Genomic DNA, 23,115 nt, shown 5'->3' on the forward strand with positions numbered 1-23,115 from the left:
TTTTCAATAAACATCAACTTATTTAAAGGCCACAAAAATTCATACCAACATATCGTCACAGCGCATTGACTCTGATAGCCGGTCCACCATACTGACTCTCTGATTCATAACATTGTCATCAAGGAGGAGATGAAATTGACAATATTTCTTTTTCTATACAATACCAAGATCAAAGCAGCAACACCCCATGGAGAATTTCCTTCTGATGAACTCTCATAAGTCCTCATGGGTCTTTGCCATGCCCACAAACCAGAGAACCAAGCTGAATTTTCCATTGATGATAACCAACGAACTAAGAGTATTAGCAGCACTGGAGTTGCAAATAATGCCCAACCAAATCGTTGTTCAGCAGTTTCAACAGCTTCTTGATATGAAAAGTACCATGAAATTCCAAAGAAGGTGAATATTAATGCTAAGATTAGTAGAACAGGATATGGGAGGGGACTCAGAGTGAAACCATCTAAAACTTGTGAGGTTTTGGTTCTATCATAAGCCATTGAGTTTATGGAATTGTTTTGGTATCAGAATTCAGTATATGATAAGGGTTAATGGCATGGTGATACATATCAGAATATGTCACTATGTCAGTGTCATTTATTTATGAGTGTAAAATATATACATATGTACTTCATCATTCACCGTTCATTTAGATTACCTTTTCTGAAAAGCCAACAATAATAAAAAACCAATAATGATGATACAATGATAGTGTATAAAACTCATACACGGTCAGAGATACATCTTTTTCTCTTTATTTATTAAATGTTTAATTGGTTGATTTTGACATGGTGGTAGGTTTGGATATGAATGCTCATAATTGTCGTTGCTTCAGCACTCAAATTAAGACACGTTTCAGTTTTGTTACTTATTTCTTGAAATAGTTAATGCAACACAGTGAACATGTAGTCGGCATCAAAGACAAAGAAAACTGTACAATAATGCATGGTAATAATAGGATTAAACTAATCGACCTCATGAAAAGAGGGCAAACCCAACCTGTCCCATGAAGCATATATTCGTCGAGTATCTAAAAATTAAAAAATAAAATAAATCAATATTAAGATACGCATAATATTCGTTTTCAATAAAACATAAGATAATATATATTCGTTTTGAATAAAATAAGATAAAATAGACTTGTTTTCAATAAACATCAACTTATTTAAAGGCCACAAAAATTCATACCAACATATCGTCACAGCGCATTGACTCTGATAGCCGGTCCACCATACTGACTCTCTGATTCATAACATTGTCATCAAGGAGGAGATGAAATTGACAATATTTCTTTTTCTATGGCTAAACAATAAGCAATTTTATGAATTATTCTATTATATTTTCTAGTTTTGTTACTTGAAATTTGGAGGACAATGATTTCAATTTCCATTATATTTTTTACTTAGGATATTTTGATTTACATTTATAATCTTGTTATATTTTGTGTTTTTTATTATTTCATACACATATTCTTAAACGTATCGTATCCTATATTTTAAAAAAAATGTGTGTCGATATATCAGATACATATCGTATCCGACACACATTTTCATATCCGTGCTTCATAGCCCTATGCTGTTTTATTTTGAGTTTGGATATGATTTCTTTCACTCCCCACCCATAATATTAGAAATCACACTAATTTCTCTCTTCCTGTATTTTTCACCTGCTTGCTGCTTGAAACAGTGTATGAACTGGTGCTTTAGACTTAATGAAATGAATACTATTATCTAATATCATTATAGATAAAAGAGTCAGTACAATTTCGTTAAAAAAATCAGTGTAAGATATTAAGTTACACAACTTTTGCATTAAAAACTCTATAAATCACACAATTTCATTTACTTTTTTGATGTCTATTCCAAATTCACCTCCCACTAGTGCTAGTACATAACTAGTGCCAAATTTGTGCAACCCACTTAAATGCTTTAGACTTAATCAGATAGCAATCATATTCATAGAAGATAATGAAAGTAATGTGGGGACAATACTATTTGTAACACTAACTTATGTAATGCGGACTAGTGATTATTTATCGTTGAGGTTATGAGTTCGAGTCACATAAGAGTTCTTTTTGTGGGGAATAAAATACTGCAATAAATATTTAAACTTGAAGATCAAAAGCTCGATATATTTATGGGCATGGGAGATCGCATGTTAGAGCTGGGGTGTTAGACTATTGAGTGACACTGTTAGGTAATGAGTCACACAACCATTACTATTATACCTTACACCTTTTCCCTTTCTTCCTACTCCACCTTATCTCTTTACCCTTCTCTCTTTAACATTCTATTTTTCTTCTCTTTTCTTATGATTAATTAACTTTTTATATAAAAATATCTGTAATCACACAAGAACATTAAAACAATAGAAAAAAATATATCAACCTTATAAAATATAGCATCCTTAAATTGCAATGTAACTTGACTCACAAGAAGAAGAAATCTATAATTGCTGTCATATGGTGATACATTAGTAATTAACATACAACCATTCAATCTTTTAATTTTCATTTGAAGCAATGAAATATGCTCATAAAATTACATCCTCATATTATTTATTTCTATGAAACATTTTCTATATAGTACCATGGAAATTAATATAACATAGAACACAATACCACATAGCTTCATCATCCACCATAACAGTAACAAGCATGATTACATCCACACCATGGTGGCTTTGCATAAACCTTCTTTCTTGAACTTCCCAAAAATGACACCAAAAGTAGGATCACTATTACCATTATTGGTGCTACAAATGGTGACATGTTCATGGATTCTTCAGCTTCATCTTCTGACTCACTTGAGAAAAGAGATGGTATAACTAGAAGAATCAAGGCCACAGCCAAAATCACAAGAACATTTGAAGTATGAGGATCACCACCCCTTGGTTTACAATAGTAGTAGTTTCCCATTAGTAGAGTGGAAGAAGAACTCAGAAAATTGTTGAATAGGTTTATAGAAGAGATTCAAGATGAACAAGTCAAAGGGTTCTTTTGTATTAAGATATTTTATAGAACAAATGTATGATCCACCACACACCATTTTTGGTAGTTGCTCTTTTTAACTTTATCTATTATATAAAAAAGGCTTATGTTAGGTATAGATTATGTTTTTACATTATCATTATAAATAAATTATTACATTATAACCAAAAAAATCAATCCATCAAATTTCAGCATTTTTTGTTTATAAACTAAAGTTATTACCCAAACAAGTTTAATTTATAATAAAACTTAGAAACAAAAAATAAGTAAAAGCAACCCCTTTTATAAGAAAGGTGATGGTGTGTTAATATTCCAAATTCATTGTTTATCTTGTGGCTTATGGAATTAGCTTCTGTGTGCAAATGTCTAATTATGTGACATCTCTTTTATACAGGAAAAGCTAGACAAGAAGAAAACCTAATATTTATAACTCATCTCCAAATATATATTCTTTGTGATGGCTCAACAAATTCTAATTTATATTTACAATACATCGACACATATTCTTTATAAATCAATCACTTTATGATTTATACTAATTTCCTATAAATATGAAGAATTAGTGTGAAGATTATCATTTTCCTATAATAAAATAGAACATGCAAATATAGATTGCAAAATAGATAATACACACTGCCGTTCATATGGCAGCAATCTTTTGTTGGCATAATGTTTTAAAAAAGAATTAAAATTTGGATAATTTACGATGATAAAAGATTATAATTAATCTACTTAAAAAAAAATGTTGTGATGAAAGTATAAAAGATAAATTAATCCTTAGTATTCATTTATTGAAGTATTCTTCAAAGATCATTCATTATAGTCTTGAATCTTCTTACCTTTGTGACTATGATTGTTATATGAGCCTGAGAAGAGTTAAGAGTCATAAGTGAGACATTATGTCTTGAATCAAAACCGTAAGGTATTAGTTTCATGAACATTTCCTTTTTATAAACTCTTTCATTCCTTCCCGCATATCCAACGTGGGACTTCACACTTGAATAAATCCAACAAAAATAAAATGTTTCTCTTTATAAAAGATGTCTACATTACAAGTGGAAGAAACCAAGAAGCCCAAGTAAGGATAATTTGATTGCTGAATTTTCCTTCTCAGTAGCATTCTATATTTTTCATATTCATAAATATCCCACAACACACATAATTCACTGCTCAATACACAATTTGCTGGTCATAATATACATAAAATAATTTTTTATTGTACTTGTAGATTCTTCTACATGTTATATACTTCAGAAGGCTATGCTGTTTCGGTAGAAGATGGTTGCAGAAGTGTAGAAGCTGAGCCAAGAGGCTCATGCACTACTGAATCTGAAGAAACTGATATGGGATTACCCTCTAATTGTAACATTATACTCCCCAATATTTCAGTTAATATTTTCTTGAATTCATCTTCTTTGACCACTTTTCCATCATCTGCATTTATCATCTTAAAGACTTCACCAATAACCTTATCCATCTGTAGAACCAAACATGTGAGTTTTCAACTACATGCTAAGGAAAACATCATGAATCATATGTTATGCAGTACGGGTGAGCAAGACCTGACCCTACCCACTCACCCTGCACGGTCCCATCATGATCAGGCCATAACAAGGTCGGGTCTGATCGCGTCTAGGGCTGGGTCCGGGTTCAAAAAATAGACCCGATCAATATTTAGGGTCGGGTATGGACTAAACATGACCCGACCCGTCCCATGGTCACTCGCTCATCTCGTTTGGATGTGTTTCTAATCAAATGTATACAGAATAATGTAAATATATATACATGTATAATTACATATTCATAACAATAGATAATATTGAGAAGTCTTTATCTAAAATGAGTATGCACTATATATTTAATCGAGTTTAGGGTCAAATCGAATTTAAAGGCTGACTCAATCGATATTTAGGGTCGGGTCTAAGGCCAGGTCGGTTCAAAAAAAATGGCCATGCTCACCCTTATTATGCAAGCATGACCCTAATTACAAACAACCTTAATACTAGCACTCCTTCATGCCAGTAGTTATCTTTTAACACATTTTAGTGCATTGCATCAAAATGGCATCATAAGAAACTGAAGATGAATTGGTGGTATTGTAAGCATTGGCAACATACCTGTTCAACTGCACCAACCGGAGGTAAACCAGCAGAAGGAGATAGCATGTCCAACGCCACCCGTAAATACTCCTTCGAAAATTTTCCGTTTCGATCTTTAGGCAAATTCTCTAAAGCTGAGTTAAAAGTCTGCATCACATGTTAATTAGATTGGTGAATTCCATTTAACTAAGGAGAGTTGATAATAAGAAAGATATTTGAAGGAATCATGAATGAAAATATAAACCTTGTCTAATTCAAACTTGTTGAATAATAATCTCTTAACACCACTTCCATCAAAAGTGTTTTCACTATGAGCAACAATCACAGGTTGATCCTTAAGTCTATCAGCAATACTCAAAGCCACTTTCTTAAATTCCTCAAAGAATCCATCTTGGTCAGAAAGAGGCTTATCCCAATTAGTGCCAACTACAGATAGCATTGCTGGTTCCACAATATTGTTAATAACCTGAAGGAATAAAGATAACCCAACATAAGAATGAAATGAAAGTTAGAGAATTTTTGTTCACATATGTGTGTATATGTAACATCTTTCAACATGGTCAACAATATTTGAATGAAATGAGTACTACCCAAGAATCTGAAGTAGGAGGAATCCCTTGCTCAACAGTGAGTTTGGCTAGAGCCTCAATAACAAGGTGATGAAGTGATTTATGGGGTGATGCAATGTGGTAGAATATGGATGCTATTTCTGCTTCATAACTTGGACCATTAACAAATTCAACAAGATCTTCACCATCAATGCGAAGTATCACAATTGGATCTCTTTTTAGTCCTGCAGCCATGCCCAAAAGAATGTCTGATAAAACCTCTTTGAACTCACTCTTACTCACTTTTTCATGCTTCCCATGTGTGAATTCATTCAACACCTGTGGAACATCACACTAAATTTCTCAACCTTGTTTAGTCCTTATTTATAGTACATTTATTTGAACATGCCACATTATTTTATAACCCTGTTGCTACATTTTTCTTCTTCTTGTGACTAAGGTATCTTATGTTAGAATCATATTGCTGCATTATCTTTTGTTTCTCAATAATACCACATTGACTTTTTTGTTACACCAAAGTCTAGCTTAAAATTTTCTAGCATTTTCAATAAAGTTTAAACACCACTTAATCAACATAGAGGTCAAAATTTTGTAGAAAAACAATTTCTATAATGTCAAAAAAAAGGATATTACAATTTATAAGATTCACATTATTTATAAAATAAAAAAGACTATCAATTAAAACCATATAAAACAGCCAAATTTGGCCTCCTTCTCAATCAACATCTGAATTCTGAAGCAACATTAAGCAATAAGCAGATTTTTCAAACTCTAAAACATAGCTTAAACCACAAACAAATAGTATTTTAATTAAATAAACAAAAGACATTCAAATGAAAACAAATCTGACGAAGAAAATGACATCACAGTGATTATAAGTTAATCATTTTACTTGGACACATGATAATAATTTATTCCAAAGATTGAAAACATTATAATTCGGAACACAGCCGAACAAAATTTAAGCCACTGAGAAAAGTCAAAAGCACATAACATATCTTTTTTAATATTAGAATTTCACTCACTCATTAATTAATAGTTTTAATCACAATAACGAGAAAATAGAGTCAGTGAAAACTTTTTTGGAAAATATAAAAGGTATTATAAAAATAAGAATAAAAATCTAGATAGTGTCTTATAACTAATACTCTCTGTGTACCAAATATAATAATTAATAGTCTCTAAAAAATAAATAGCACCTTATCTTAATATTAAGATGGTTGTGTAACGTCCCATCAGATATCAGAATGATTTACAAGGTTAAGATGAGAGGAGTATCACGAACTCGAAAAAGATTAGTTACTTAACTACAGGATACGAAAATACTCTTATTGGAACCCAAAAAAAATATAAAATCTGTTCGACTCTATAGTCATTATTGAGTCTTATTGTAAGCAGTGAGAACTGAGAAGTAGGATAAAGTTGATTGCCTACAACATTGATACTTGTTGAGATTAATGATAGAAAGAAGATGATTCCTTAATCTGAGAATAGAATAGAATAGAATAGATACCTCAGAATAGATGTGATCAGAATCAGGATTAGAACCATGAGCAGGTAAACCAAGAGCAGCACCAATATCAGCAACAGCAGGTTGAAGTTCATTCACAGAAAGTTTACCATCTTTATCTTTATCCAATTCTTCAAACTTATGTTCCACAAAGTTACTGAATACTTTTTCATTCCCAACTAACTCCATTATATTAGAACCATCTAGAACCTCTCCATTCTTCAAGCTACCATGAGGAATGATACTACTCTCCATTCTCTTGATCTCTCTCCCTCTCTCTCTCTCCCTCTCCTCTTCTCAAGTTCTCAACACCCCTTTATGCATTAACCATCACCGACTAAAATAGTTATGCATTCTTTACACAATTGATTAAAAAAATGTTACAAAACTATTCCTCAACTTAAAAATGGTTAATTTTTCATCATAGTAAAATAGAGAGAGAAAGTTGGACTAATAAATAATCAATGTGGTACATGTTTGATTCACATTAAACAAGGTATCGAGTTCGAGTCTTAGAGATGAAAAATATTTGCTGGGAGAGTTAGTCTCACATACTTGTATATTCTCTCAGTTTAGAAAGATTGTCTCCAGTGCAAGAATATAACTGTAAAATCAAAAAATAGTTGTACAAGTGACATGTGAATTAGGAGAAATATTGTTTTTTTAGTCAATAGTTTTAACAGTATTATAGTTTAAATGTATATTCTAAGTTATAAGTTCATAATATTAGTCAAAGTTTAAATATATACATCAACAATATTATAATCTTTAAATTAATTTCAAAACCAAATATACTTTTTAGTAATTAATAAAAGACAAATTTGTACAAGTTAAATACATACATCAACCTATGTCCTATTATTTAAAAATTTAAAAGCTAATTGATTAAATACTTTAATTGTCCTTGTTAGGTATCTCAACCTATCTCTATATGAGAGATTAATTTTCTCTAGAAAATTGGGTTTGAATAATACTTAAAAAACTAATCTGTTTCTAACCACTAAATCAACTTTTAGGTGACAAATAATTTATTAATTTAAAACTGATAAATTAATTGATACCAATATCTTATCTACCAAGCACACTCATTATCATCACATTTGAGTTTTACATGCATAAATTTTTTGTTAACAACTAAATAACTTAAAAATCTTTCGATTTTAAATATTATTATGTTTTACTATGTAAAAAATATATATATTATTAGTTAGCGGTATGTATAGATATGATTAAGACCTTATTTTGATTCACCAATGTAAATGTGGGTTAGTGAAAGAAAATGTATATATAATATATTATTAAAAGAGGTTTTGCTTATACTCTTGCTACTTTTTTTGAGCATGCTCGGTTCTAATATTTTAGACCTTAAGGCAGAATATAAATGAAGGTCATTCTATGTTCAAAATCTAAGTTACATAAAATAATATTTTTGAGATTCATGCAATAGCATAATGGTTGATTGTGTTATTTAAATCCCATAACCAATGGGTGTAAATCAATTAAATTGTTTGGTCCTCTTCCAAATGTGGACATCTCGTAAAGGAAAATACTGAAGATCATTCCATTAATGTAGAGACAAATACTTAAAAAAAATATAACTTTTTTTATGAATATGAAAAAAAATATAACTTTAAATAACATATATATTCATTTGATTATAATAAAATTACATCTTTATAATTAAAAATAAATAAAATATATATATTTGTTTCTCTGTTAATGGAGATCGAATGAGATGGTTCATCTAGTGTGAACATAGAACCTCGCATGCGTGGTCCCGAAATGGAAAAGAAAATACAAGAGAGAAAAGGGTAAACGTGACATGTGCTGAAAAACATAGGTCATTGATTGACAATATTATATTTTTTTCTTCTTTTTTCTACATGCTTGAAACTCACAAATTTAAATTGATTTTTGTAACAACTATTTATGACTTGAATTAACGACCCATATTACTTAGAAATCAGTATAATAATGACTTAGAGTATGTTCTTCGGTTTATATATTTTAATGTCAGAAGTAACTTGCTCCACTACAATTTGTTTATGACAAGAAAGAAACAAGAACTTAAGAGATGGGTGAGGATTACATATCTCTAATAATATCTCATTTTTTATCTCAAGTCAATTATATATTAATACATAGATAAAATAAAAAATAATAAATGGAGTATATTGATTGACCTGAAATATGAAGTGAGATACGATTTGGGACATGTGATATTGATTATTGAGAGAAAGGTAAAGAATGTATAGTGACCACTAATCAGTTTGTGGCTGTGACGCGTGGGGCGGTTGCGGATCCTCTACTTCAATATAATGGGTATGAGTTCATCACTATTTCAAGTGCAACAAAACAACCACTAAACTCCAAATTGCATTGAGTAAAGAACTATGTTCGTCCTTTAACATTTTTGTGGTCCTAAAAAAATATTACATGAGCCAAATTATTTTTTTTAGTAAATACTTATTTTAGTTTACATATTTTTCGATCTTATTTGTTTAGCCCTTCAAAAATGAAAAGAAGTATAATAGCCCCCAAAAATTTTATATTAGTTTTTACTAAGTATTATAAAACATGCTAAAATATCCAATTTGACCCACATTTGAACATTTTTTGAACCATTTTAGGTATTTTCTTTTTTGAAAGACTAAACTGGTAAAGTCAAAAAAATATGAGGGATTAAAATATGTATTTACTCTTATTTTTTTATTATCATTTTTATGATACTAATAGAGATTGTTTTAATTCATATTTATGATATTTTACTACTAGTATAAATTTTTACTTTTCCACTAAATTAGTACATGCATAAATTCATGAGGATGAAATTGAGTGTTCACTTATTAGTGTATGCATCACTTTCCTCTACTTCATATAAGTATTTGGAACTCATTCTACTTTTATGTTTAGAATTATGTTCATTAACTCTTCGGTATTGAAAAATAAGGGAAAACATGATTTTATTATATTTTTTAATTTAAAATTAAGAAAAATATTGACTCATAAATATTATAAGTGTCATATGGTAGAATGTTTGCCCTGTCTAAGTATTGTTGGCTTTAACACCATCTTCCTTTCTTTCTCATTTTGTTTTATTAATTTAAATCTTTCTCATATTATCTTATCAACCCAAACTATCTAAGTCCATAAATTGTTGGATTGGTTTGAAAAAATTATTCTATTGTCGACTGGTTTAGTTTCTCCCCATTTTTTAAATGGTAAATTAAATAAAAAATAAGTTGCCACTTTATTTTACCCCATCAATAACTAATAAACACCTACTGAATTCTTCCTGGTAAGTTTGAAAATACTAGCATTAACTACATTATTGACTATGTTAATATCTAGAGAAAAATGTATAATCTTTAACTTTAGAAAAAGTAATGAAAATGAATGATAGATAACATAGTGTGTGAGTGCAACTATGTGAAGAGTCGCAAATGAAATACCACGTCTTGAACCAAAACTTTAAGGCATTAGTTTTATAAGTCTTTCCTAAACTCTTTCACTCCTTCTCGCATATCCAATATGAGATTTCACACTTAAATAAACCCAACACACTCATATTTTTGCAAATTACTTTACCTAGACTAGTTTTTATATAGTTTTAAATCTTTTTTTCTACCTTTAAAAAACACCATCTGCTATTTCTCTTTTTTCACTTTTTATCTACTCCTAATAATAAAACGTATGAATAACATTTTTCATTTAATTGTATAAGAAAGTTGTAGGCAATCAAAGAGTGAGGTTTGGTATTTGCATATAATATAATACTCAAGTTTACCATTTTCTATCTATCATATGCTATGTGCTTATCCTAGTAATATAATCTTAATAATATAGGGCATCTTTAAAGGTGGAAACTTTATACTTAATCTACTACTATTAACTCCTTTAAAATCTTACTTTACTATGAAGTAGTATTTTACTATTTAGCTGGAGTTAATTAGGTATTGTTTAGTGTAAACAGGGGCATATTTGGAATTCTATTTTTAATGTGTATATTTTGTAGCATAAGTGGAGCTGTCCCTTATATAAATGAATACTTTACTAGTCTAGCCTCTTTCTTTTCCTTTAAAATTTAACTTGAATTTCCATTTATGAAGATGAAAAAAAAGAGGAATAGAAATAGAAATAGAAAAATTACAGAAATTATTTATTTCTGTTTAGAATGCAATCTCCATCAATGATTTAATATTTTTGATAACCTGGATATAATTAATTAATATTGAGAAAGATAAATAACTAAAGTGATATTTTTTAGAATTAAATTAAATTTTAAAATGAGATAAAAAATTGAAAGAAATTTTTTACTAAAAGAAAAAAAAAAAGAGGATCAATTTTAATCGGTTTGCATTTTTTTTAATCCAAACCTCATTTATTTCAGTTAATTAGTTTAGCTATTTGGAAGAACTTTTAATATAGCCATCACTCACATAAGAGATAATTGCATTTGTAGGGAATGAGTTCAATCAATGAAGCAATTTACATCATAGATGACATATACTTACAAGCATGCTAACAATAAATACTCACACTATGTAGTTATCTATGAATTAAGGAAGCACTATGCTATATAGACTATAGACACTCCATAAAAAATAATCAGCAGAATTTAGTGACCTTTGTTGATTAATGAATTGTGTCCACAGAAAAAGCATATAATTAATAATAGTAGTTAGGTAAAATAGGTTGGGAGGGGAACCCCAATATATATAGGATAAAAATCTGATGTCCCCAAATATGTTCCAAAGTCTGTATTAAATCAATCATATTATGTTACGTTAGTTAAAAAAAAATTAAATACTCATGACTTTATCTATTTTTGCTTTATTATAATTGGTCAGGGACATGTTTCGAGACATGTTTAAAGATATTAGATCTCATCCCAATATATGGCCCCCCTTTCATTGTTGCTTGGACGGCAAGGCTAGTCAAATGAAGCATTCAATTCTCATTGAGGTATTTGGGTGTATCCTATATGTAAAAAGGTTAATCTAGTTCATACATTTTGTTTCATTTCACTAGCTGAAAGTGGTCCTAATTCACATGCATTACAATTATTCTACTCAATGTAATCTTCAATTTCTTATATCAAATTAAAGAATGGCTATGTAGCCCACCTAAGGTTTATAAAGAAAGAAAACACAAATTAATTCTCTTATAGGACAGGCCTAAAGATTAGAGGAAATAGTTTTAGAGAGCCCCTTAAGGAAGTGCTGTAAATTTCATTTGAGTATTGCTCATATTGTTTTCCAACTTTTTTAATCAAAATGGGTGGAGAAACATAAAGAAAAAGATGGCATTTTTTAAGTCAATTTGCTCATGCTCTTGTTGGCACACATGCTAACTTCTTCGTACAGGTCAAAAGATTGTTTGCCCTGCTTATGAAGTTATTTACATAGACAGTGATGGCCCTTAAAGAAAAAGGATGCCATTCTTTTCTTTTTTTGTATTTCGTATCCTCGCACTTGAGACAATCATGTCTGAGCTGGAAACATCCACAAATATATCTTTTCCTGTGGATATTTTTTCCATCCACAAGACTCGAATCCGAAATTTTGCTTAAAGGGAATCAAGCATGTCTACTTGAATGAACTGACATCAGTTGGTCATTCTTTAAGTAAACTTATTCCTACTCTACTTGTGTCTTGTAGATACGTATAGGTCAAAAGATTGCTTACCCTACTTGTGTCTTGTGTGGTTAATTACTTCGATAGGGATGTACATTAAAAAAGATTCTATGATGCCGCTCAAGGAAGAGATTTAACTCATAGTGCTGCCATTGATTATATTTGCAAGCTTATATTCAAGATTGCAAACATTTTCATGACACACATGGCTCAGTTGTTATTTTCTTAGTTAACGTTTAGAGTCCAAGGACTTTTTTGCATAAAGATTACTTTCGGCCTGGTTAAATTCCAGTGAAATTTCATGGTAGTAGGAGGCAGGATGAGGATCACTTATCTCAAACAGTGTCTCATTTTCTATACCAAGTCAATCATATATTAACACGTGAATAAAATAAAGAATTTAAAAACAAAAAGTAATAAAATGAAACACTCTGATTGATTTGGGGCATGGAGTGGAACACCATTTGTGACAGATGATCATGGTAGAAGACTAATGCTGAATCTTGAATATTGAATTGTTAACCCTATTTAGCATATGGCATTTATAGAAGCATCTTGGGAGTGGCCTCAACAAATTTATACTTGGGCAGAGACCTTTTAAATCCGATGATTCATTGGCATAATCTTTCAACATAATTCTACTCATACTGCCTAGGAATATACAAAAATTAGAACCTCATATACAAGGAGTGGGAAAACAAGATGATGGATGATCCGCTATAAATGTAAAGTCATATTAACTACGGAATTTAGTCTCTTTCTGGCGCATCACCGGAAACTCTTCTTGCACTGAGGTTTCCTGTGAAGGACCATGTCCTCTCAAAATCAGTTGAGGCCAACTTTTCAGACTTAGAATATGTTGCCTCCTTTCGACCATTCCGTTTCACAGAAGGTGTTCTTTGAGGACTGCAAGGGCTCCCGGTAACAGGAGAGGAGGAACAGAAAGATGGGGTTGCAAACGGAGAGGCGTATGGGGTGTGTTGAATTGAGAATGAACTGGGTGAAATTCGCTTCTGAATGGGCATACCTCCAAAACCTCCTTTGCTGAAGAGAGGGATAGAATCTGCAGCGGCACATCGCTTTATGGTGTCATCTACATAAAGGACATCATCAATCCTGGCTATTATGTTAAAGGCCAAGCTCTCCATCACCCTTGAATAACTTTCCAGAATAGACTGTCCTACATCCTGCAGGGAAAAGTATAATTCACAAAAGGTTATGGAGTTGATTCTAAGCTCCCTCACCCAATGCCAGTCCTCAGTAACTATACACTATTAATAAATCACTTATAAGACGAGTAATGGTTATATGTACCCATGGTTACCATTAAATATTGACAGAAATCATTCACCATTATGTATCTAATTGTCAAATCAATATGGACCATGAAATTGAGAGAGCACTACCACACATTTAACATGGAAACTATAGAATACTTAATGTCAGGGAATTATGGATGTTCTCTCACTAGTTACTGCTGGAAGGAATTTCTCAATCAAGTCCTCAGTTGCACCTTAAATATTCCATATTGCCTTGACATAACTATTAGCTAGTTTAAAATTTATTTTAAGCAGTGGCCCTGCCTTGTAAATCAACATAACAGACTTTGAGTTCAGTCCAAACTAAAGATTAAGATAATCTACCTTATTATATTGTATCTTGGCCATATCTAGTGCGGTTTGAGGGAGCCCTGGAAATCGGTGTTTCAAGCTTTGTAGAAGGGTATCTGCTCGTTGAGAAAGAAAATGGCTCCTTTCACTATCAGCAACCAGGCCCTTCACTTTTCCACTCCAAGAGCGTCTGGCTTTCACTGAGTTTGAATGTTTCTTGCTGTCCTTCAGCCTCCAAACATGCACCGCAGCCTCGATTCTATTAGCTATATCCAGAGTGTGGTGCTCTGACGAGAGATCCAGGCAATCAAGGAGACATTCAGGCGAGAATTTGTCAGCAGTTATGTATCGATAGATTATATCCCCTAGACAAGCTTTTCCATTCTGCATTCGTAGTTGTACAATATCACAAAGGCACTTGAGTATTCAGCAACGTGATATCATATTTTCAACAATTCCTACCAGATAAATACTAAGACATTACTGAATTCCAGTTTTGAACCATGGATAAAAGTCATAAAACTGTGGAATAGGGCATGATTTCCTTACTTCTATTTTCACAAGAGAAAATTTGAAATTCACACAGCTCAAAGATCTATTGGAATTGATGTATGTCAACCTCTAGTTCTGTCATATTCATAATTTCATATGATATAACCATACCAAAATTAAGAATGCAATACATACAGAGATGTCCACACACAATATTCTGTACTTGCAGCACAAACAAGTTTTACCTTGGGCAGGGATTCTATGTAGGCGCGAGGAATTTCCATTTCAGCAAGTACAGAACTATTAATTGCCATGGCAGCCTTCAATATCTGGTTAGTGCAATCCCTGCATTGCTGCAACCTCTTTCTATCATCTTCAAACAAGCCATTTGGTGGTAGCTTAGGCGAGGGAAGCCACCATTTCTCCTCTTGCCTAACTGAAGGTCTACCACTGTAGTCATCACAATCCTTGTCACCCAATATAATTCCTTTGTCAACATACCAAAACTGTGTATCTTCAAATCCATCAAGCATACCAAGCAGCATTCCATCAAGCTTCTTCAAAGCCGGTAGATTGATGTACAAATCAGAGCGAGGACGCATGGCCATGATTTCATATGTTCCACCACCAGGAAACTGCTGCACAGATGGCACAAGCTCCACGATAGAATCACTTACGCATAAGAGCCATTCCATTTCTCTACGCCACATAGCCTTCTTCTGTGGTGCCAGGGGCTCTAACCTCCATAGCTCACCAAACACAGTTGCTGCCATTTTTTGGTATATAATCCAAGTTACATTCTAGACACAAATTCTCTTTCTATGCAAATTAACAAAACTAACCAGAGAGATTGGTTATTGCATTTGAGATTGCAAGTGCAGTGCAGACTCCTTTCCCTCCACCAGACATGTCTTCCCCTAAAAGCAGCTTCGCGAACCTCTCCTTCATCATTTCCACTTCTGCAAAATCCAAATTCTGGTAAAGTACTGAGGAAAAAAGTAACTATTTGGTACAATGTAATTATACAGTTAACAAATTGAACAAAAGCTTAAGATTCATCACACATTTTACTCCACAGTTTGAATTGTGGTCCAAAACCACAATATTACCGTTTAGGTAATCTCAGCAACTACATTGTCAATTTGTCACCATAATTATGGACATGTTGACCAAATCTTCCAACAATTCGCAACATAACCGCATCCACTATAGCAATTCAAATTTCAAAACTATGTTTCACTCTCACATGATAATACAGTTCAAAACTACTCCAAAAATAGAAAGAAACGAGAGCAAGTACCTGACAAATCTACGTCACGTTTTTCACGGTTGTGATCCCATATCACCACATCTTTACCACCTATTACAGGTATCATAACCTGCGCCGCCGGGAAGTTGAAATGAGCGAGGAGAGGAAGAGGTGTGAGATTGGCGGAGGTGGAGGCACCTTCAGTCTCGAAACGGCGACCACCGCAGAAACTGGTGGAACTCTCGGATTCGCTGATGTCAGCACTGACGCTGTAGCTTCCGCAACGTTCGCTTTGTTGATCAGAACCATCTTCAGATGAAACACTTCCCATTACTCAGATCTCACACATTTGAACCGAGTACCGGTAATGGTGGTAAAAGAAAGGAATAATAAAATGGAAAGTGAAGAAGACAAAGCAGTGTTACTACCGGGAGAGAGATAAGGAAGAAGGGTTATATTAGGTTACTTTTAAACTCAACGCATTCTCTCACTCTCTTTCTATATATATGAGAGTGTTGTGGTAGTGATGATGATGATGAAGTAAAACTAAAACGATAAAGCGACGCCGTTTGCAGGGGTTATCTTTCCGTAACACCAAACATTTTGCTTTTACCCTAGGTCCCGCTCTTTTCCAATATTTTAATCGCAGTCCTTGTGACGTGGCGTTCGGTGATTGGGCCAGCTTAAAACAGTTGATCACGGATCACGAGATCGACGGTTAACTCTTCTGTGGGGAAAAATAGGGTGTAGTCAATCTCATTAAGAGAATTGTGGAATGTGATTGGGATTTAGAATGATGGAATATTATAATGGAAAGAAAGTTGGCATGGCGCGCGCTACAGATGATTCTGACATTATGTGGAGCTTAAGTTACCGCGCAGATTAGGTATACGGAATACCCACACTCTATACGTACTGCATTGTATACACTTTTTAATAATTTATAATTTATCCTTTCAGACAATAAAATATGACATATGTATTGTTTTGTTTAATTTAAAAATATTTTGTAAAAAATAATTAGATATGACATATATAATGATTTTAATAGTTGAATGAGATAACTTATATCATCATAACAGAATGTATTTTACACTCTTATTTTATAAAATACAAAAGTAAGCAAGACACGTGTCCAAATCCAAAAGGAAGATCCTTTTGCGTCATGGAAATCTTTTGCAGATCAGAGGGTTGTGAATGAGCAAGTACTAAGTAGCATAACTTTTTAATTTACTTTCTTTCTTTATGGCTACTACCCATTAATCTTAAAAGATAATCATTTCCATTAATGAAGAGATAGTGTATCTTTATGATATTTAATATAATATTTATAAATTGATAGTATAAATATTTATACATAATTAGTACACTATTCATTTGTATTACTTTTATTTTAAAGTTAATCATAATTAAAAATGAATGATGGATAATACAACGACAATATATAAATCTTTTATATTTTTAATGTATACATTTTTTTTATTGCAACTATTATTTTTTCTTTACCTTTATTATGATATCTGTACTAGTTATGAGAGATAATTAATAAGATTATTCTATAGAGATATTTATTACATGGAAAAATAAGTAAAATGATACACCACATTCATTACATTTCATATAGAATATGCTAAGACCTTGAAAACAATAAAAAAGAAGGAAGTATAGGGTAAGTGGTAACTTATGAGCCTCGTGAAATGGGACACAGATCACCTGTCTTTATTCTTATCTCATTTTCCCATCCCGGTCCATTAAAAAATTGACACTTCACTAAAAAAAGAATTTTAAAAACTTAAAGTAACATATGTGCATTACTTGGAAAAACCCTATTAGCTTGGGATATGGGGACATACTAATTTTGGGACAGGTGATCCCGATTCCGTGAAATGAGTATGAGCAAAATTGTTGTTTCTACTTTAGAGATGTGGTGATGGGTTTGGAATACCAAGCATGCTGAATAATCACATTAAGGGAAACCATACCATGATGGTGTTAATTATGATCCACCTAAAGGATTTTTAACCTCTTTCCTTTTATTATATACCTTACTCTAGGATGAAGTTCAAGATTTGCAATTTATAATATCTAACTTTAGTTTATAAATCAATAAACCAACGACTAAAATGTTATGGACCACAAATGTTAAATAAATGGGAGTGACAAACTTCTATTTACCTTTTAAGAATGATTAGAGGTTTCATACATTATAATGGAATTTGAAATTGATGAAGGTTTCCTTCAACTTACGATATAGCTATAGTAACCTTATAGTTTTAATTTAGGTTGGTAGTATTTAATTTTTTGTGTGAAATAGTGCTTCATTTTTACTAAGGTCCAACAATATTTCTGAACCATGTCAAAGGTTTGATCTCTAAAAATAGAAATAAAATTCATTTTAGCTTTTTCTTTATTTTAGCCTATCCAAGTGCTATAAATATTTTACTACAAAAAATGTGAAAAAATACTTGACACTCATGGGCTGATCCAATGGACTCTATATTTTAATGTGTGTGTTAGGACTTTGGACTATGTTAATCCATGGATGATGGACCACACTCCATTTATAATGCATAACAATAAAACATTAAATGATTTTTTTGTTTCTTTCTCTTAATAACCAAATATATTCCTCATAAAAAAACTTGTATGAAGACACATGTAATATATCATATTTAGAGACAAATACACTTTATGGTTTTTGATGTTATCATTTAAAATTAAATTAAATTAAAATTAAAATATTAATATATAGTCAAGATCTTATTGACTGTCTCTACATGATTTTGTCATCATTCAAGTCTTTTTCTCTTCACAAAAGCCAATCCCGTCCTAGTAGGATAGCATGGTGTGGAAGAATTTGTTTGAACAATTCTACCTTAAAAAAAAAAAGAATATATATAGTGAAGTGTAATAGATTTTACATTGTTATTACATAATTTACTATTAATTTTTAATTATTATTAACTTTTAAATGAATGTAATATATAAATAAATAGTAAATAATATATTGATTGTATAATTTTTTATGCTGTCAACATATATATATTACACTCTTAAAAAAAAGTATTTGTATGAGACATTTGGAACTATAGTGTCAAACAAAATAACTTAGTTTCTCCATTTCAATATTGTAAACAAACTTAACAATGGTCAATACACTTGAAGAAAAATTAACAGGGGCAATTTATCATCGCAATACAAGTTGTAATTACTTTCATGCACTTATATATAAGTGGAACAATAGGGTAAGAATTTTCACTAATCTGATTTTTTTAATTGAAATTCAATTAGTCCCACATACGACAAATTTAAAAATTGTTTTTTTCACCTCACAAAATAAGAAAAGGAACTCTCAGCCAAAGAATCAAGAAATTTCTAGGAAAGAGCATATGAAATTGCTTTTGATATGTCTTTGTAGCACAGAACATTTTCTTAAGACTTTGATTTGGTAAGAGATATTGGTACTACCATATATTTTCTGGAATAAATTACATGTTGTGTCATATCTATGAGGCTTATCATCATTTACTCCAAATAGAAACACTTCTTGTAGTCTTTGAATAAGACTTCCAAGTCAAAGTATGTGGGGTTTCGTTATTCTTTCTGCTTTGGACTCTTACCTGGAAATTCCGCTTTCAACCTTCCCTTAGTTGATTTGTATTCTTAGTTTTAAAATCAAAATTTCATAATCAAGTCCTTGTAGCAATCTTTTTTTTTGGTAGAAATATAACCAATCATATTTTTTCATCCCTTAGGAAACTATTTTATGAAATTTTCCTTCCAACAAATGTCACTCTGATTATAATAATATTAACGCATAGATAAAATAAAAAATTTAAAAATAAAAAGCAATAAAACGGAATACTCTAATTGACTTAAAACATGGAATGAATATTATTTGGGATATATGATTTTCTTCCTTATATGTAATGGTCATGATGTAAACTTGTAAAGCAATGTGTACGGATAATTGTGTCTAGAATTACTCTAAATTATTGGTGAAGTCAATTCGTTTCTATTGGTGAAGTCTTTGAATCAAGGGGACAAATGACAATAACATTATTTCAAATGCATTCATATACGCGTTAGCAACATTATTTCCAATGGGATCCTCCCACTTATAATCAAGTACAAGACGAGATTAAGACATGTGACACAAAAATTATTTCAACAATCATGATTATATCTTATTTTCTAATAAATAATTTAAAAAAAATCATCCTTATATTCTAGTACTTATCTCTTCAGTATTGGAAAGAAGTTAAATCCATTATTTCATATATATATATATATATATATATATATATATATATATATATATATATATATATATATATATATATATATATATATATATATATATGAAATAATGGATTTAACTTCTTTCCAATACTGAAGAGATAAGTACTAGAATATAAGGATGATTTTTTTTAAATTATTTATTAGAAAATAAGATATAATCATGATTGTTGAAATAATTTTTGTGTCACATGTCTTAATCTCGTCTTGTACTTGATTATAAGTGGGAGGATCCCATTGGAAATAATGTTGCTAACGCGTATATGAATGCATTTGAAATAATGTTATTGTCATTTGTCCCCTTGATTCAAAGACTTCACCAATAGAAACGAATTGACTTCACCAATAATTTAGAGTAATTCTAGACACAATTATCCGTACACATTGCTTTACAAGTTTACATCATGACCATTACATATAAGGAAGAAAATCATATATCCCAAATAATATTCATTCCATGTTTTAAGTCAATTAGAGTATTCCGTTTTATTGCTTTTTATTTTTAAATTTTTTATTTTATCTATGCGTTAATATTATTATAATCAGAGTGACATTTGTTGGAAGGAAAATTTCATAAAATAGTTTCCTAAGGGATGAAAAAATATGATTGGTTATATTTCTACCAAAAAAAAAGATTGCTACAAGGACTTGATTATGAAATTTTGATTTTAAAACTAAGAATACAAATCAACTAAGGGAAGGTTGAAAGCGGAATTTCCAGGTAAGAGTCCAAAGCAGAAAGAATAACAAAAAGTCCATTTTTCTAAAGTTTTATTTTTTACTTAACTTTGGTGCTCCTTTATGATTATGAGTCTACATCCATGACCAAGTCATAAACACAACCTCTCTTTTATTAAATCACAAACTAAAATGTATTGATTCAAGTGATACATGTTTGATTCCTCTTAAGCAATATCTTGGATTCGAGTTTTGTAAATGAAAAAATATTAGCTGGGAGGAGTTAGCCCTATGTACATGTAGACGTTTCCGGCTCGAACATAATTGTCTCTAGTATGATGATACATGAGAAACAAAAATAACCATTCATCCCTTATAAATAGCACCCCTCTCAAATATTCATTCAATGCATAAGTTGTAACTAACTTTGTCTTTCTCCCAAAGGAAAAAAAAGGGTATAGTATTATTGCATTAGCACTATCTAGCTAAATAATACCTACGTAGTAGTGTTCATAAATAAGCAAATATGAGTGAGGAAATTACACTTCCAGGGTTCAGATTTCATCCCACAGATGAAGAACTTGTTGATTTCTATCTTAAGAACATGGTTGCCAACAAACTTCGTTATGATATCATTGGTTTCCTCAACATCTATCACCATGATCCTTGGAACTTGCCTGGTAATTAACCAATTACTTAACTTCAAAGACATAACTTATATTGCTCTATCTATATCTACTCTTTTGTGTTCCATTGTTCAACTTAAAGAGTATTTTTATTATTAATATACAATGAAAATCGTGTTTATGATACACGACTTCTAAAAAAAGTGGAAGTCGTGATAAGAAACACAACTTTCATGGTAGAGAGAGTCTGGTCTATGACTTCCTAAACTTGTGGATCTCATACATGTTCCCTAAAAACTACATTATTTCCGTAAATATTTTAAAACATGTACCAAATGTGTACCAGTAACTTTGATGTTATCTAACATATGTTGTTAGACATTATGAGACATTTTAATATTAATGTTAATAATGTTGTTATTATTATAGGGTTGTCAAAAGTGGGGGAAAGAGAATGGTACTTCTTTGTGCCAAGGGACAAAAAACATGGTAGTGGAGGAAGACCTAACAGAACAACTGAGAAAGGGTTTTGGAAAGCCACTGGTTCTGATAGGAGAATTGTGACTTTATCTGATCCTAAGAGAATCATTGGGTTGAAGAAAACCCTTGTTTTCTATGAAGGAAGAGCTCCTAGAGGAAACAAAACTGATTGGATTATGAATGAATACCGTTTACCAGACACTTGTAACTTACCTAAGGTATAACATCATTAACAACTATGTTTGAATTGTTAGTAGTTAATAAAATACTACTATTAATAACTGTGTTACATGTGTATAGGAAATAGTGTTGTGCAAGATATATAGAAAAGCAACTTCATTGAAAGTGTTAGAACAAAGGGCAGCATTAGAGGAAGAGATTAAGCAATTGGTTAGTTCCCCTACAAATTCTATGGACACAATGTCCTTCATTGAAGATCAAAACATGCTTCAACAACATGTTATTCTTAAGAAAGAATCTGAAGGTAATGAAGAAATGTTATCAGTGCCAATGCAAGAAAATACAAGGACTCAAATGCCTATCATAGAAAACAAAAACAAAATGACTTGTGGTACATTACTACAATTACCCTTAGGAAATGATAAACTTCCAGAGCTACAACTACCTATGATGATCACTGATTGGACCCAACTCACCCAAGATAACTTCTGGGCTCAGTTGAATAGTCCATGGCTTCAAAACTTCACTCCTAGTTACTCCAACATCTTAAACTTTTAGTAACTTTGTTATGTACCATTACTCAACTTTACCAATTCATGTTAATTATTATTACCTATTTATTCTGCAATGTATATGCAGTGAATTAATTAATAAACTACTCAAGTTAGTCTACATTTTATATCAAGAAATGAAGCAGCTTA

General features: G+C 31.3%; 3 protein-coding genes across 3 annotated transcripts; 1 reads left to right on the forward strand and 2 right to left on the reverse strand.

The window, feature by feature from the left end:
* Positions 4,036–22,860, reverse strand: LOC109355543. Its single transcript, XM_019598751.1, has 6 exons — positions 22,857–22,860; positions 7,168–7,430; positions 5,676–5,972; positions 5,330–5,551; positions 5,104–5,232; positions 4,036–4,463 (listed from the first exon to the last, which is right to left on the reverse strand). The coding sequence occupies exons 2-6, from the start codon at positions 7,417–7,419 to the stop codon at positions 4,245–4,247; spliced, it is 1,119 nt and encodes a 372-aa protein (XP_019454296.1). The 5' UTR covers positions 7,420–7,430; positions 22,857–22,860; the 3' UTR covers positions 4,036–4,244.
* LOC109355541 (rop guanine nucleotide exchange factor 1-like) lies at positions 13,304–16,679 on the reverse strand. The gene is made up of 5 exons (XM_019598749.1): positions 16,203–16,679; positions 15,745–15,861; positions 15,148–15,668; positions 14,444–14,794; positions 13,304–13,987 (listed from the first exon to the last, which is right to left on the reverse strand). The coding sequence occupies exons 1-5, from the start codon at positions 16,480–16,482 to the stop codon at positions 13,550–13,552; spliced, it is 1,707 nt and encodes a 568-aa protein (XP_019454294.1). The 5' UTR covers positions 16,483–16,679; the 3' UTR covers positions 13,304–13,549.
* On the forward strand, positions 21,524–23,070 carry LOC109355544 (NAC domain-containing protein 35-like). The gene is made up of 3 exons (XM_019598752.1): positions 21,524–21,808; positions 22,184–22,452; positions 22,535–23,070. Exons 1-3 carry the CDS (start codon positions 21,655–21,657, stop codon positions 22,970–22,972), a joined length of 861 nt encoding a protein of 286 aa, XP_019454297.1. The 5' UTR covers positions 21,524–21,654; the 3' UTR covers positions 22,973–23,070.

This window comes from Lupinus angustifolius, chromosome LG08, assembly GCF_001865875.1.
Source record: "Lupinus angustifolius cultivar Tanjil chromosome LG08, LupAngTanjil_v1.0, whole genome shotgun sequence".
NCBI classification, from domain to species: domain Eukaryota; kingdom Viridiplantae; phylum Streptophyta; class Magnoliopsida; order Fabales; family Fabaceae; genus Lupinus; species Lupinus angustifolius.